The 17331-nt window shown below is 46.8% G+C and overlaps 1 protein-coding gene across 3 annotated transcripts in view; it reads left to right on the top strand.

Moving 5' to 3' along the window:
• DOK5 (docking protein 5) overlaps positions 1-17331 on the top strand; it is a 31332-nt gene that overhangs the window by 2429 nt on the left and 11572 nt on the right. For all 3 annotated transcript variants that reach the window (XM_053958872.1, XM_053958871.1, XM_053958869.1), the window contains exon 2: positions 13593-13700. In XM_053958872.1, coding sequence (XP_053814847.1) covers positions 13593-13700 — 108 coding nt within the window. The remainder of the gene's footprint in view (positions 1-13592; positions 13701-17331) is intronic.

The raw sequence follows: 17331 nt of genomic DNA, 5'->3' as shown, positions 1-17331 counted from the left end.
TGAATGCAGCTCAGCTCCTGCCTTTGCCTCTACAGTGCTGTGGCAATTCCATCTCCAAGGGAACTGGGAGCAGGGCTGGGAGCCACAAATTACCTCGAGAAATGACTTTCCTGAGGAACTGGGGGTGCAGGTGCCACGTCTGGAATGAAAGGGGTGCAGAGAAGCAGCTTGCTCCAATCCAAACCTCTTCTAAGAGGAACGCGACAGTTCTGGAAGGCCCTGCTTTGTAATTCCAAAAATTGAATTTAGGCTAATTAGTTTTGCACCTGAACTCTTTCTGCGTGCTTCAAACGTGTGAGTTTAATTGAATATTATTTAATAGAATAGTTTCCATAGCAACATTTGTATCACATGTGTCTTCTGCAGAGCCAAATATATTCAGCAGAAAGCTCACTCTTCCCCACTCTTTCCATCCTTATAGGGAGGAAAATAATTCCCTCAGCCAGTGGTGTGGGGCTGGTGTGTCATTAGCAGTGACACACAGGAGGCTGTGTGCTGGAAAACTGCTGACAGGGCACAAGCACAACCTCCCAGAGTTCTTGAAACCAGGAGAAAATCAGCTTTGCTCTGGGAGGAGGGATTCTGTCAGGGACCACCAGGACCTGTGTGTGGGGAGGAGCACTCTCAGTGCTTTTGCAGCTGATTAAGGGATTTATATCCATGCATGAAGCAGGGCTGTTGCTTTATGGCTTCTCTCTGTCTAAAAAGTCATTTTTGTGCTCCTGATTTTCAGACAATCCACTCTTGGCAAAATTCTGTTTCCTGCAGAGGGGGGAAGACAAAATCCACCCTTCCCACCTTCCCAAGCTCCAGGGCATTGGGACAGCTTTGGCTTTTCCTGCCTTGCAGTCCTGGGAAATGCTCTTTGTTTTCCAATTCATTCCTTTGATTTGTTGATTTTATCTAGCCCAAACGCTCGTGCAAATGTAACCCTGCCCAAGGGAATGGCAAAATCCAGCCCCCAAATCTGCTGCTCCTAATGCCTCGTTCTGTGGTACAGGTGTGACCTTCCTGAGGGGGAGTGCATCATGGAGATGTTTCCCTGATGGAAAGCCTGTTCTTGGCTTTCCATTTTTGGGGTGGGGGTGATGTGAACACACCTGAGTTTCTCTTTAGGTTGGTCTGGCTCAATTAAAAATACCAATTAAAATCAAAACAGGAGCAGATCTTTGAACTGGAGGGGTTTGTGGCAGTGGTGAGCAGGAGGAGCTGCACAAGGGACAAGGCAGCTGAGGCTCTGTGGAGGGTGGGAGGCTCCAGTGGTGTGTGCTGGTTCCAGGCTCACTTTTTGGCTTGCACTCCCTGTCCAGGCTGAACTTCCCCTTCCTGTATCCACTCCTGAACTCTGGTGGAAGATGTGACTGCTGGCACTCCAGCAGTGGAATTGTTCCCTCTTTCGTGTGACCCTCGTTGAGGACAGAAATCGGATCTGTGTGGGTCAGGTTTCTGTGCTTGGTGGGCCTGACTGGCCCAAAACATCTTCATGGCATCAGGGGGAAGGAATGTGCTGTCAGGGGTGTCCTCCAGCATCAGGGCACTCCTGGCCAGCCCCTGGAGGGATTTGTAGTAATTCAGCCTTCAGCTTGTGACAGGAGGGAGCTGAGGCTGCCCAACTTTGCAGCCAGCTGTTTGTTCCTAGGAAATGCTGAAGTGGTGTCAGCAGTGCTCAAATATTTCTGCATTGATTAAAAAACTCAGCGGGGAAAAAAAAAAAAATAGTTCTTAGTTTTCTGGATTGCCTGCTTTGCTTTGCTTAGTGATTTTCTGGCAATATTAAACTTTCACCTAAAACGAGGAGGATGTGAAGCCTTCCTGTGTTTATTTGAGCGTTGGGTGAGGAGTTCCCCATTTCACAGTGGGCACGTGCAAGACTGAACTGGGAAAATCCAGGGGTTTTGTCCTGTGGGCTGTTCCTCAGGGAAGCAGAGCACCAGTGCTGGCTGCACACCCTCCTTTTGGATGGGAAAACTTCTGCCTCGTGCCTAGAAATTTGGAGAAGCTCCTGCACAGAGCTCAGGACTTGTCCAATTCAGCAGAAACGGTGGGAAGCTGCAGAGAGATCCAAGCTCTCAGGGTTTGCTGAGCTTGATTTTAATTAAAGTGAGTCCTGTGGCAGCTTCATTGAGGAGACTGGTGCTGCACGTTGCCTGTGACATGTACTTTGACAAGTTCTGCACAGCTCTGATTCTGTGAAACCCTGTGGGAGGAGAGGTAGAGTGGGGGAGAGACAATCTGCAGGACTGGAACCATATGGTGGGAGAGATTTGGTGCCTGAATACATGTGCCAGCAAGTTAATATGAGGATTTTAAGAGCCTGAGCTGTGAAAACTGGAAAGAAGAATGATGTAAGGCTGGGGGGAGGGGGGAAGGAGGAGGAAAAAAGTTGCCTGTATCTCCATTTGAAGCAGCTTTATTAATAAAACTCTGTTCACCTCTGCAGCTCCTTTCAGTCTGGAAGTTGGAGACAGGGGAAAAAGCGAACAGATTTCTCAGGCACCAACTGCAACCTGCAGGATATTAATCCCACTGGAAATTCAGAGTTCTGGCGAGCTGCTAGATAAGGTGTCAGAATATATTCACAGATATTAAAATTTCTTATTACTTGGAGCTTGTCAGTGGCAGCAGGGATGGGCTCCAGAACATTCCTTGGGAAGTTGGAGCGTTTTCCTGGAGCTGCTGAGGGGAGGGATCCCAGTGAAGGCCAGAGCAGCTCCCTCTGGGGCCCCTTTGGGTTTTCTGTGGCCCAGAGCTGGTGGGATGAGAGTCCAGGCCCGTGGCCTTGTGGGGTCAGCTCTGGGACTCTTGGAGAAGGGTCTGTCCTTCGGGTGCCGTCACCTTGTGTCACCCCTGCCTTGGGGGATCAGGGTGCTCAGCCCGGCTCTGGAGGAGGTAAAAGGAAGTTTTGCAGCTCCCGTGGTGGAATTACATCTTGTTTCCTTTAATGTTTGACTTGTGGGAACAGCATGGAGTGATGAGGGTCTTAATTTGTTCCCAAAGAACCCCACCAAAACCCAAAAAGGACAAACCTCAGAACTATTCCTGGTTTCCCCCCAGGAGATTACACAGATCATGATTTGGAGTGTGAAACTCTTGCTTTGATGCTGGCACATTTTAGGAGGAGGAATGGCTTTTTCTGTGCTTTCCAGCCTGTTTTCAGATAAATCACCTTCTGTGCTCTTCTTTGGAAGATGGGCTTAGTTTGTGAAGTCAAGCAATCAATTCCAAATGTTTTCATGGGCTGAACTGACTCCTAAACAAGTGCCTCTTGCCCATTTGCTATCTTGTCCTAAAGATGCTTTATTGTAACAAGTTTCAAGCAAATCTGACCCTTTCTCCTTTATCCCAAACGCTTCCCTGACCTGCTGGTTGTGGATCCTGGCTCTCTTTTCCCAATTTGCTCTTCCTTTGGTAGAAAAATCTGTGACTTCTGGAGGTGACAGCCCCAGCCCTGCAAGGGTGTGTCAGGGATGATTGTAGAGGCAGAAAGAGAAAGGAAACCTAATTATAAACGGCTGAAATTTACTCTTTGGTGATTCTGGTGCCTTCCCATCCTCAGTTCCCTTCCCAGTGTGAAGGAAATTCTCCTGCTGCCGGGCAGGGGCATTGCCCTGGAGTGAGATCAGGGATAAATAACATTTTGCAGTGGCTGTGGAAACACTTGAAAGAAAGTAACAGATGCAAGGGCTGCTCCTGAGACTGACATCTTAATGTGAGCCTGACATCTTAATTTGGTGTTTGTGTAGCTTCAGGAATGCTGTGGAAGATGATGGACTGCTCCATTATCTTTTTGTCTGGCTTCATCAAGTGCTGTCAGAAATACCAGTGAGAGTTCAAGCTGTTGAAATAAATACTGGTGGGGTTTTTTTTTTGTTGTTGTTTTACTGATAATAATGTCACTTGTTTCAGTTCAGAAGATCAATAGGGTAAAAAGAGTGGTATTTCCCCTCAGTAATGTCAATGTAAGAGGTTAAATTGTCCCTTATTTGCCAAGTAATGTTTGTCTGGGGAACTATCAATGACTTCTCTGTGCTTGGCAAAGGAAAATTTCCTGTGAATGTCTCCAGGAAGGTGAGGGGGGATGTTTGCTGATGTTCTGAATTAATATGTTCTGAATTAACTCATCCCATTGAGTGGCAGACTCCTGGCACGGTGCTTGTGGTAAAATACAAGTGCCCATTCCCTGGTAAATGGAGGAGTGTAAAGCTTTTGTAGAGTTTTTAATGCAGCTTTCTCCAGTTTGGATCTTCCTAAATGGGAATGAACTCCTGAACTCTGTCTTTAATTATCCAGCTGGGACATGAGAAATTCATACCAGCTGGGTTTGTCCACTGAGCAACCTGGAAAAGGGCAGGAGGGCTGCAGGAGCCAGTGGAAAAGGGAATTCTACCAGGGAAATACTGCCTCTGGAATCCTTGTTTTAGTCAGTGTTTCTTTAAGTCAGTATTGGTCCTTTCCCCTAAATCAAAAAACAAAACAAAACAAAACAAAAAAAAAAAAAAAACAAAAAAAAAAAAAAAAAAACCACAAACCCCCAAAAAAACAAAAAAAAAACCCCCCCAAAAAAAAAAAGGAGCTTTGTGTCCTGACGAGCCCAGAGCTGGGCACAGCACTCCAGATGTGCCTCATGGGACTGGGCAGAGGGGCAGGATCACTCCAGATGTGCCCCACAGGCTGAGCAGAGGGGCAGGATCACTCCAGATGTGCCGAGCAGAGGGGCAGCATCACTCCAGATGTGCCCCACAGGCTGGAGAGAGGGGCAGGATCACTCCAGATGTGCTGGGCAGAGAGGCAGGATCACTCCAGATGTGCCCCACAGGCCTGGCAGAGGGGCAGGATCACTCCAGATGTGCCCCACAGGCTGAGCAGAGGGGCAGGATCACTCCAGATGTGCCTCACAGGGCTGGGCAGAGGGGCAGGATCACTCCAGATGTGCCGAGCAGAGGGGCAGGATCACTCCAGATGTGCCCCACAGGGCTGGGCAGAGGGGCAGGATCACTCCAGATGTGCCGGGCAGAGGGGCAGCATCACTCCAGATGTGCCGAGCAGAGGGGCAGCATCACTCCAGATGTGCTGAGCAGAGGGGAAGGATCACTCCAGATGTGCTGAGCAGAGGGGCAGCATCACTCCAGATGTGCAGGGTCACTCTCCCTCGTGCCAAAGCCCCGATTCTGGTGCAGCCCAGCCTGCGGGCCCTCCCTGGCAGCACCAGCTGCCTTTCCATGCCCGTTCTCTTGGATTTCCAAGCTGCCCCCCAGCAGCCCGGGCAGCGGCCTGTGCCTGCAGGGCTTTGATGCCAGGAGTGAAGGGGAAACGTGGGAGGAATGGGATAAATTTACCTCGTGCTGAGACAGTGCCACGCAGTCACCTGCACGCCTGGAGCTGTCTGCAGGGGTGGCAGCAGCTGCATTTATTACAGAAAATCCTCTGCTGCTTCCTGCAGCTCGCAGGGGAGTGGCACAGGGTGACAGCAGGCCAGGATTGGGAAGTTATTCCCATTTTCCCATCTGTTGTGGGATGCTTGCGGGGCATTTGTCACCTCGGCTCTCCAAGCAGCTCCTAACAAGCAGCATTACCCGAGTTTTGCAGGTTTTTTTATCCTGTTTTCAGGCACAGCTGGGCTGCTCAAGGATGGAGCAGCTGCAGCCCTTCTCCCGTGGCTGGCTTTGGATGCTGGCAGCTTAGTGCTGGAAAAATTGCTTTACTGACAGAAAGGCCTCATTCCTGTGCAACTTCTGCCCCTTTTTTTTTTGGGTCTCCTTAGGTGTCGGCTTAAAATCACGAGTCCAGCTCTGAAGCACAACAAGTGCAGCTCTGACATGCAGCTCCTGCTGCTGGCTGTGTGCTGTGGGGGGATGAAAACCTGAGTTTGTGAGCGAGCCCAGGCGTGGGGCAGGTCCCAGCTGTGCCTGCTGGGAGGGCACCCTGCTGCCCCGGCTGTCCTCGGAGTGTCCTTGGCAGAGCTGGGGATGGCTGTCACCCCATGTCCTAATTAGTGAGCTCTGTGAGCTGTTAATGAGCTGCAGCAGTGCCCCATAGCCTGTGCAATTGGAGTGGCACACAGGAATCCTTGCAGACCCTGTTCTGCAGCTCCCTGATCCCACACGGGGCTGGTTCCCGGGATTGTGCCGCGGCTGGCCCAGCAGGGCAGCACATCCAGCTGCAAATCCAGCTGCTAATCCAGCTGCTGGCAGCACGAGCTGCCTGCACAGAGCCCAGCTTTAGCCTCCAGGGAAGCCTTTACTGTTCCTCCTGCCCAGTTACAGTCCCAGGCTGATTTTCTCCTCTCCAGTTTCATGTCCAGAATTAACTGTGCCCGTGTAGAAAGCTTAGCAGATGTTCAAGGAGCCAAATTTGATACTTAGCTCCAGCCTGGCTGCTTTTTTTTCAGCTGTCACTGCTGTAAGTGCTTCTTGGCTCTCCTTTTGGAATGGCTCTTCTCTCCCCTAATGGCCTTAAGCAGCCCTGAATTATAACCTGCCCTGTGTATGGTCTGTAAAAAACCCCAACAAGCCAGCAAACCTACACTTTGTAGGCTGTAGGCCCATAAAAAAAGAGGAAGAGTATTTCACATAATGCTCTTTCTAATGATACCTCATCCAAGTCATCAGTTTTGCAGGGAGAGCAGTCTGGAGACTCAAGTCTTGCTTTTAATGTCTTTTAGGTCACATTTAAGAGGCACCTCCCAGTGTGCTCTGAGTAGAGGGGGGAGAGAAAGGACTCCTTTACAGAACACTTGTGGGATAAGCAAGGTCCAAACCCCAGCCCTGTCTCCTTAAAGACATTTTCCATTGTCAGCTCTCACTGTCCAGCCCCAGGTGCCACCGTCCTGGGTGTCCCTGTCCCTCCAGGTCCTCAGTGCTGCTCCAGTGGCTCCCCTGCCCTGCCTGAGCCACAGAGTTCCAGCAAAGCCCTCCAGAGGTTGTGCCAGAGGGGGATTTCACTGTGAAGTCCTTCATCCCCTGGCCAGGGTCTGTAACCAGGAGCCTCTGAAGTGCAGCTGCTGGGTTTGAGGGGGACACGGTGCTAACCTGCTTTATTGGCACGTGCAGTGATTCTCTGGAGTGGGAACCCAGGACACCCCTCTGCCCTGGCTGGCTCCAGACCCTGGCAGGGGGCTCAGAGACCCTGGCACAAAGTCAAAAACACCTGTGGGTTTGATTTCAGCCTGTGGGAAAAGCTGCCAACTCTGTGTGAGGAATTACAAACCACAAGGGTTTGAGCAGTGTGGTAGTTGAATTAACACAGGATGAAAAAGTAGAATTTTGGGGTTTTAAAATAAGGGGTTCAAGGGGACAAGATGGAGGGATTTGGGCGTGTCCTGACCTTCTTCTCCTTCTCCTTGCCCTCCATGTCCTGCTGTGCTGGTGACACTTTTCTGTTGGTTTCAGGCACAGACACACTGCCCAACATCAATGACAGACATTGGCACGTTATTGTAAAGAAAAGCTAAGGCTGGAGAAATGGCTCTGAGCCTGAACCTTTAACAAAAAATCCCACTTCTGCTTGATGTAATTCCAGCTGGGGAGGGGAGAGTTTTTGAAGAGAAAAGACCTGAAGTGCCTGATGTTTCAGAGCAGTAGCAATCTGTTGTGACTTGCATTAACAAGAGTTAAAGGTGCACAGATTCCTAAAGATCTGCCAGGCGTTTCTTTGTGCAGCAAGTCCTGGCCAGTGCCAAAGCTGGGTTTTGTAACTTGATGCAAAAACCTTTGCAATCCTGAGCAGCACTGTGCATTCTGAATGCAGCCAGAAACAAGATCACAGCCTCATTCCCCATTAGCAGCTGTGGATGACTGTCACCAAATGACACAAGCAAAAACAACTCACCACAGCCTTGGTCACGATGAAGAGACTCATTTATTTTCTCTGACTCCAATCTTTTATAGTTCTCAAAAGATGCCAGTGGATTGGAGGGTGAATGTGCCACCTCTCCAACGACACTGGACAAACCACCTGTACATCAAATTTCTCCGCCTCTATGAAAGAATGCAAAACAATAGGTTATTTACAGAAAGTTCTGTGAGAAAGTTCTCTACAATAATGTAAACTCAGAAGGCTTTAGAAAACTCTTGATAACCAGGGCGACAGATGACTCTCATGTAAGATATTGCTGGTGGAGACAGAGCCTGAGTGAGGAAGGAGGGAGGTTTATCCTTCCCCAGATGTGTTCTCGGGGGGAAGGAGAATTGAGATTATTTCGTGTAGTGCCCAGGAGAAGGGAATAGCAGGATGCAAAGCAGCCTTGATTGATGCAGTCGTTGTGAGCTGATCCAGGGAATGTGGCTCGCTCCTGCCACATGGAATGGGTATTCTGGGACAGGGAGATTGTCTCGTTGCCAGGAGCAGGGCTGGCTTCACAGACAGCACGTGGGCAGCTCTGCTGCTGCTTTTACACAGCCCCTGGTCCCCTCTGCAGGGACCACTGAGGCCCTGCTGAGCACAATTCCAGTCAGAGCTCTGGGATTTTTTTTTTTTTCCAGCGATCCATCTCTTTGGAATTGTTATATTGTGGCTTTTCAGGGGGAAATTGGCCTGGACGATCTGCCAGCGTGGGCACGGGCAGGAAAAGGAGAGGCAAGCCGTAGTTTTATGGGGGGAATAATTCCAATTACATAGTTTGTGAGCTCTTAGGGAGATTGTTGGTGTTCCCCAGGGTCGCCCAGTCCCGTTCAGAGGAGAACTAGAGCAGAGCTGGTGGGATCTGCTGCCTGGGGGATGCTGTGCACTAAAGGAGCTGCAGTCTGTCTCCTGGCACGGCTTCATTCTTCCAGAAGCAGAGCAGAATTCTAGATCCCATCCCCTCACAAAATTTCCTTTGAACTGGAAGTGATTTCAGGGCTCATTTCCCACCTTTGGGCTCTGGAGTGACAGATGAAAGCATTTTTTCCTTAAGGAGAAGAATGAAGATCCGAACCCTGGCTGGTTGCCTGTGTAAACTGCTCCCTGCTGGGAGGACCTTGGACCTGGAATTCCAGCCCTCCCTCTCAAAGTCCACCAGAGCACTCCAATGATTTTCCATCTGCAGCCTTCAGGGTGAGAGTTCCTACCAGCCTTGGGTAAAGGGGCAGCACTTTCCCCCCCCTACAAAATTAAAATAAAAAAAAGGCAAATTTCAGAAGAGACCGAGGAGTTTCTCCAGGGTTGTGCTGTGCCTTTACTGTTTTATCTGTTTCTAGAGGTCACAAAAGTAAATTCCTGGCAATGTCCCGGGGTTCCTGGAAGGCACCCCAAGCTGCATGGGAGAACTTCCAGCTCCTGCTTTGGGAAAAATGCAAAGTTTGTGTTTGTTTGACAGCAAGCTCAGCGTCCCTGTAAATGCAGCTCGTTGGAATTCTTTGTTTTAGGGCAAAGTGCAGAAAAACACCACGGAGGAACAAACCAGGGCAGCTTCCCTTGGAGGTTCACTTGTTCTCGGAGGAGAAATTTGCCAGCTGAGGCTTTGTGCTGCTGTTTGGGACCCCTGGGCCCCTCTGAAATAACAAACAAGGGTGGGAGTGTTTGTTTTAGTAGTAAAATCTCTCTGCTTTCCTGGAGCGTGGTGGAAGCCACAAATCTTAATTTTTAAAACAGCCATTTTAACCCCCCTGCCTCAAGATCTGAAAAATAACCTTCCCCCCCCCCCCCCCAATTTCTAAACATTTGGCCATTTTCAGATGTTTATTTAGATCGGTTCCTCAACAAAAATAATGAGGGTCGGGCGCAGTAATGCAGATTTTAACTTCTAAATTCAAATCTTTTGTCTCTTATCAAGTGGAATATTCTATCCTGTGCAATAATTTGTATTTTTCTATATAAGGAAGGGCATTTCAGGCACTTGGAAATGCAGGATTGGTGATTCTGTGCTCGCTGGGGAGGTGAGGACTGCCAGGTCTCCCTGCCACCCTCATTTCCAGGATGCTCCAGGGTTTGGGTCATCACACAGGACAGCAGCCCCTGGTTTCAGTTTCCCTCTGTGCCTGAGAATATTCCCAAACCCCAAAGCTGAGAAAATCAGAAGATTTGTTTTTCCCATTTTTACTCAGCCATATTAAGGATTAAGGATTTCTAAACTTTGAGGTTCACAGGGTGTTTTAGGGAGAAATTTGGTTTAGATATTCTGTTTTTTAGTGGGATTGAGAATGAACTGTGGAAGATTTGGAGAGATATTTTCTGGTATTGGTTAACTGTTTACTGGTAAACCAACTAAATAGGTTGAGAATGTTTTTTTTGGACTTGAATAAGTTAAATAAATGATATCTAAGTTTGATGTATTGGTTAAGGTTACTTCTGTATTGGTTTTTGGCTGATTTATGGGTAGGATTGTGTTATTTAAGGTAAACAACAAAGTAATAAGATATAAGTATGATATTTCATTTAGGTTTTTTTTTTTAAATTTTTTTATAGGATAGGTTAAATTGTAATTAAAATTTTATCCCTGGGAGTGTCCAAGGCCAGGCTGGACAGGACTTGGAGCAGCCTGGGACAGGGAAATGTGCTCATGGAGGGGGAATGGGGTGGGTTTGAAGGTCCAGTTCCAGCTGAGCTCAGATTTGCTGCAGTCTTTAGGCAGCCCAAGGATGGATGGGCATTCCTGGCCATTCCTGACCATTCTTGACCTCTCCTGGCCATTCCTGACCTCTCCTGGCCATTCCTGACCTCTCCTGACCTCTCCTGGCCATTCCTGACCTCTCCTGGCCATTCCTGACCTCTCCTGACCTCTCCTGGCCATTCCTGACCTCTCCTGGCCATTCCTGACCTCTCCTGGCCATTCCTGACCTCTCCTGACCTCTCCTGGCCATTCTTGACCTCTCCTGGCCATTCCTGACCTCTCCTGGCCATTCCTGACCTCTCCTGACCTCTCCTGGCCATTCCTGACCTCTCCTGACCTCTCCTGGCCATTCCTGGCTTCTCCTGGCCATTCCTGACCTCTCCTGGCCATTCCTGGCCATTCCTGACTTCTCCTGGCCATTCCTGGCCATTCCTGACCTCTCCTGACCTCTCCTGGCCATTCCTGACCTCTCCTGGCCATTCCTGGCCATTCCTGGCCATTCCTGACCTCTCCTGGCCATTCCTGACCTCTCCTGGCCATTCCTGGCCATTCCTGGCCATTCCTGACCTCTCCTGGCCATTCCTGGCCATTCCTGACCTCTCCTGGCCATTCCTGACCTCTCCTGGCCATTCCTGACCATTCCTGGCCATTCCTGACCTCTCCTGGCCATTCCTGGCCATTCCTGACCTCTCCTGGCCATTCCTGACCTCTCCTGGCCATTCCTGGCCATTCCTGGCCATTCCTGACCTCTCCTGGCCATTCCTGACCTCTCCTGGCCATTCCTGGTTATTCCTGACCTCTCCTGGCCATTCCTGGCCATTCCTGCCTGCTTGGGAAGCTCCGAGGGGCAGGAATCCAGATCCTCACTTTGCATCATTCCTTTGAAGTCACTGCAGTTCTGGGAATGATTTACATCAGATGATCTCTTGCAGCCAAAAATAGAAGGGACTTGATGTGACCTTGGCCATGCAACGCCTCTCTGGGGTTTGGGGGATCCACCTCACGAACAGCCAGGATATTTCCTTGGAATTTTGTGGTGTTGCCTGTCCCACGGGCTCTTAGAAGCTGGAATTTTCAGGATAGGCCATAAGGAGGAGATGCTAATTTTTGATACTTGAATTAAATCCTCAGTTGGGCTTTCTCAGAAGATCTCACAGGGAAAACTTGGTGTGTTTTAGGTGTTTTGCACATGCCAGCTCCGTGCCAGCACATCAGATCCCAAAATTTGCTGTTTGGCTTCTCTAATCCCTGTCAGCCCCAGTGCTTGCAGTGCAGGTAATTCCAGCCAGCAACACTTCAGCTAATTCCTGCTGGGGAGCAGCAGTGGAAATGTTGATTTGGGGGCTGAAAATGTCGATTTGGGGGCTGAGTGGGCTCAGCATTGCTGATGGAGCAGGCACCTGGGAGCATGTGGGGCTGTTCTTCTGGCAGAACAGCTGTGCAAGCACCAACAGAAGTAGGTGCATATTTAAATTGTGCCTTTGGTGTGAGCTGTCCTTGTGCTCAGTGACTTCTGAACAATTCAGTTCAAACCCCTGCATTTAACAGAACAGGCTGAGTGGCCAAAAAGCTGGAAAATGGGGGAAAAAATCCTGAAAAAAAATGGGGAAAAAACCCCAGTTTCAGCTGGTGCCTGGCACAGGAGCAGCCTGGCCATAACCGAAATGCTCCTGCAGCCACAAGGGCTAGGAGTGTGAGATGGGGTGGGAAAGCTGGGGGAAAAATGATAAAGCTGGGAGAAACAGCTAGAAACTGTTGAAAAAAGCACAGCCAGTCGGTTAACAACCTTTTTTGGGTGCAGCAAGGCAGTTACAGCTATTTTTCATGGACGTAAAGACTTTTTTTGGTCCATCAGGATGGAGCTGTTTGTCTGCTGGGAGCTGCCTTAGGGGGCAGTGGGATGTTGTGACCACTGAATTTGTGCTGTGAACGACTTGCTGAGGGCCTGCCTGATTATTATTATTATTTTGTTGTTGTTTTGCTCTTGAAATCCCACTCATTGTGGTGGCAGTCTGGATCTATTTCGAAGCTGCCAGGTGTTGCTTTGGAGCTGCTGGTGGAGCGTGGGCTGTGAGCGGCTGGCAGGGCTGTAATTCCTGCCTTCTCTGCAGGCAGGGCGAGCTCAGCTGGGAGCTCCGAGTGCAGGATGGGCCCGTGTGTCCCAAACGGGACAGACCCTGACTGCTCCACACCGAGGGTTTATTGTCTGTACCACACAGGCAAAAAGCAAGAGACACAGGGAAACAACAACACCCGTGCAAACACAGATCAGAGGCAGGATGGCAGCCCGTGCAAAGCCTTTTTCTGCATATTCTTTGAACCAACAGCATAAAAGAAAAGGTGTAAAGCCATTATACTCTAACCAATTAGGAAAGGACCCACGTGGGTTTAACATTAACAAAAGGACTTCTGTGAACCTCAAACAACACACGACAATTCATTCTTTAAGATGGAAACTTTTCTATCTTTGCACAGCATATATCTAGGACTTTTCACATCTTGAGCTGTCAATAAGTTCTTGTTCTTTCTTGTTCCTTATGATAAATACCAATGTATTCACTTGGTTCTTCCTAGCTTCCCATGAGAAGGTTTAGAAATTTCCCAGCCTTTCTCAGCTTTATGTCTAATTTCTGGGGCCTTTTTGCACTTTCTAAAGTCTTTTACCTTTTTATATTCCTAGACGGGAGCACCAGAACTCAGGGGTGGCTGGGAGGACTGCAGGGAATGGTGGCAGGAGCTGGAGAGTTGGAAAAGGTGGTTTAAAAACCACTCTGCACAGAGTCTGCCCCAAATGACTTGGATTTAAATTCAGTTAGACCCTGGGCGCAAAATCCTGGGTTCTGCAGTTAAATAATCTGATTTTTTCCATTGTCAGTAATTCAGTTCCTGCTCCCTCGTGTTACCCTTATTCACAAAATACAGAATTCACACAAATACACCCAACACACTCCCCAACAGCTTGGGCTTGTGTTCTCTCTAAACTTCTGAGAGAATCTTAATCAGATTTCACTCCTCTGTGGGTATTGGTGATACTCAGGTCAAGTTTGTTCTTTTGTGTCTCCAGATTTACCAGAGATGCTGGTTAGTCTTCAAAAAAGCTTCAAGCAAAGGCCCCAAGAGGCTGGAGAAGTTCTCAGATGAACGAGCTGCTTACTTCAGGTGCTACCACAAGGTAAGGAACGAGGTTTTCTCAAACTTTCATCACTTGATTACTTTTATTGCTTAGTAAAATCTAAAGTTTTGTGTATTGCTTAGCCTGAAAATTGATTTTTTTTTTTTAACTCTTAAGGTCCTAAACCTTTGTGTGTGCTTTCATTCAGTGGACGCCAAATAAATGTTCTTTCTAGCAAATACCTTGCAAAGCAAGCAGAAAATGACTTTTTTGTTAAAGCATTTGGCCTTTCCTCTCCCCAGCCCTTTAAAATCACATCTGAAATACTTTGCAGTGGCTCCTGCTCTTCATCTTTACAGGAACAGCCATCCCAGGGAGCATGGGAGTGCCAAAGGCTGCCAGAGGTTCCCATTTTCCTGGGGTTTTGCCTCTGTGGGAAGACAGGAGGCAGCTGCAGAGTCATTTTTACAGCAGTGATGCTGTGCAAGGCTCTGCTAAATTCACTGCTATTAAAAGAATGACGAATCTCCCTCCAGCCACTGCTCTGGAATGATGCACGTCTCATTTTTCCATGTGTCATTCTCCTGGGCATGGAGGTGGAAATCAGAAACCCTTTAATTTATCATAATTGTAGGCAGCAACTGCAGGTTAGGGGTTATGGGCATAAATTCCCAGGAGCTGGAGGCTGCTCTGCACTCCCTCTGACAGGCATTTAGGAGGAAATCCTGGGGGAATCCTGCCTCTGAGTGCCACGGAGTCTGGAATTGATTGGTCATAAAACCCGTGGCTATTTCTAATAAGTCAGGCCCAGAAATAATTCACATTTCTATTAGGCAACTTCCAGAAGTAATGAGGGTTTTTTTTTTTTTTTTTTTTGTTGTGTGAGGGCTGCACAGTGTGTGTAAGAACTTCAGCCCCCTGTCCAACACTGCATTTATTTTATTTATATATAATTATATAACTCTCTCAATTATTGATGCAAATCTGCTTTTTTTTTTTCCCATTGTGTCAATGCCATGTATGAGCAGCACCTTGGGCAATGGATATGAAATCCAAGAGGAACCTGAATGAGGCTGGAATTCCTTCTCTTCTTTCATGAAATTCAGATGATTAGTTTTTAAGGTATTTCTAGATTAGTGTAGTTAAAGTTGTTAGCACCTGTTTGCAGGTGTTTAACCCACCACAGCCTGGCTCTGCAGAGGAAAGCACCATGGGAACCCTCACTGGCTCGGAGGGATTTCCAGTTTTAAGCCAAGCTTTGCACTTATTTAATTTCAAACTTTTGCTCCTGCTGTCGATTTAATTTCTGGATCTCTCTAGCAGCTGATTTGACAGGAATGAATGAAGGTCCAAGATCAGGCCCTGAGAACTGACACACAAATCTGGTGTGGTTTTTATCAGGACTTTGCCAGTCATGTGCACAGGACCTCGAGGATCACCCAGTTCTTCCTCAGGGACCCCTTCCCTGCTCCAAGCCCTGCCCAGCCCAGCCTTGGACAATTCCAGGGGGATGAAAAGTGGGAAAATTTTGATTTTCTGGGGTTCAGTTGGATTTTGAGAATAATCTCAGGCAGAGGGGGAGCTGAGATGGGATGTTGAGTGAGGCTGTTCTCTGGTTTGGAGTCATCAGCTCTCCAAACTGACAGATCTCCTTTATTTTTAACAAACCTCACCGAGAGGGAGCTAATGAATATTAAATGGCATTCCTGGGCGAAATGTGCTCCTTTGTGAAGAGCACAGGTGGATAAAAATGCAGGTTTTTTTTTTTTTTTTTTTTTAAATAAGCCTTGTAAATGTGTGAAATTTAAATGTGAATGATGGAGCTTCTGAGAGTATTAAATATGAGCTGCTGGAAAAAGAGAACTTGTCCCTGCTGCTCTGTATTAGGCTGTGGCTGAATGATTCTTATGGAAATCATAGTTAATTATTGATCAAAACACCCAGCAAAGAACATGGCAGTGTCTTCCACACTCACTGCTTTCCACCTGCTTTTTAGTTACAAAAATTTGGTGATATCATTTATAAAAATGTTGGGATTTTGGCGATATTATTTATAAAATGTTGGGATTTTGGTGCTACTATTTATAAAAATCTTGGGATTTTGGAGATATTATTTATAAAAGTGTTGGGATTTTGGTGATTATTTATAAAAATGTTGGGATTTTGGTGATATTATTTATAAAATGTTGGGATTTTGGAGATATTATTTATAAAATGTTGGGATTTTGGAGATATTATTTATAAAATGTTGGGATTTTGGTGATTATTTATAAAAATCTTGGGATTTTGAAGATATTATTTATAAAAATCTTGGGATTTTGGAGATACTATTTATAAAAATGTTGGGATTTTGGTGATATTATTTATAAAATGTTGCGATTTTGGTGCTACTACTTATAAAGATGTTGAGATTTTGGAGATATTATTTATAAAAATGTTGGGATTTTGGTGATATTATTTATAAAATGTTGGGATTTGGGTGCTACTATTTATAAAGATGTTGAGATTTTGGAGATATTATTTATAAAAATGTTGGGATTTTGGTGATCTTCTTTATAAAGATAGTGGGATTTTTGTGACACTATAAACATTCCTTAACTTATCAACTTTAACTACACTAATCTATAAATACCTTAAAACTAATCATCTGTAATTAGCTCTTATAAGTCCTACTACAATACATCTTTCATAATTCTATTTCTCTAAAATACCTAATCTTTTTTTACCAAACCATCCTTTAAAACTTACTTCTAATTCAATTTCTCTCTCAGCAATATCTATCCTGTTCCACAGCATTTAGAAATTGACATTTCTTATCTCGAAGTTTCCATACAAATACACATTATGTAAACCTCCTCTCAAACTTTCAAAATTTTCTACAAATCCATTTCCATTTATCTGGGCTCTGGAGTGATTCTGAAATGCTGCTGAAAGCAGCAGCATCTCTGGTGATGCTGTAGTCGAATGATTCTTATGGAAATCAGAGTTAATTATTGATAAAATAATTGATAAAACTTATTGATGAAATAAAATAATTGATAAAAATACAAAACCTGAGGAGCCCTCACTCAGCCCATCAGTCTCAGGAGAGGTTTAATCATAAAACCCTAAAGGGGGGAAAAGGAAAATGATGAATGGAGCTCATTTCTCAGCAGCACCTGCCTCCTTCACTCAGCTGTTCCTTTCTGAGGCTGTCCTTTTTTCCTGGATTAAAATGCAAGATTTTATTCTGATTTGTTGGTGCAGAGGGGCTGGCAGGGCCCTGGTTGTGGTGGCACCAATTCCAAGGGGCTCAGGATGCAGCTCCTTTCCTCCTCCATGGGAATTTTGGGCCCCCAGCACTGTCTTGGTGCTGCTCCTGTTATTTTGGAGAATCCCAAATATTTGCATTTGTGGGCTTTGTCTGCAGCTCTGCACGGGGCCTGGGTTTGGACATCCCCACCACTGGAGGTGCCAAACAGAAATAAGCACATTTTTTTGGGGGTGTAATATTAACCTTTAAATCCTTTCTAATCTGATCTTGCTCTATTTTTCGAAAGTGGAAAGGTCACAGTGCCCTAAAATAAAGGTTATGTGGGAACAGTCAGCTGGGGTTTATGGAGTGAACTGGGAATCTGCATGCACAAAGCAAATTGCCCACGTAATTCCTTTGGTCCCACAAGGGAGGGAAAATAATTAGAATTCAGGCTAC

This window comes from Vidua chalybeata, chromosome 17 (assembly GCF_026979565.1).
Source record: "Vidua chalybeata isolate OUT-0048 chromosome 17, bVidCha1 merged haplotype, whole genome shotgun sequence".
Lineage (NCBI taxonomy): Eukaryota > Metazoa > Chordata > Aves > Passeriformes > Viduidae > Vidua > Vidua chalybeata.
This window is presented reverse-complemented; position numbering and strand designations above follow the sequence as displayed.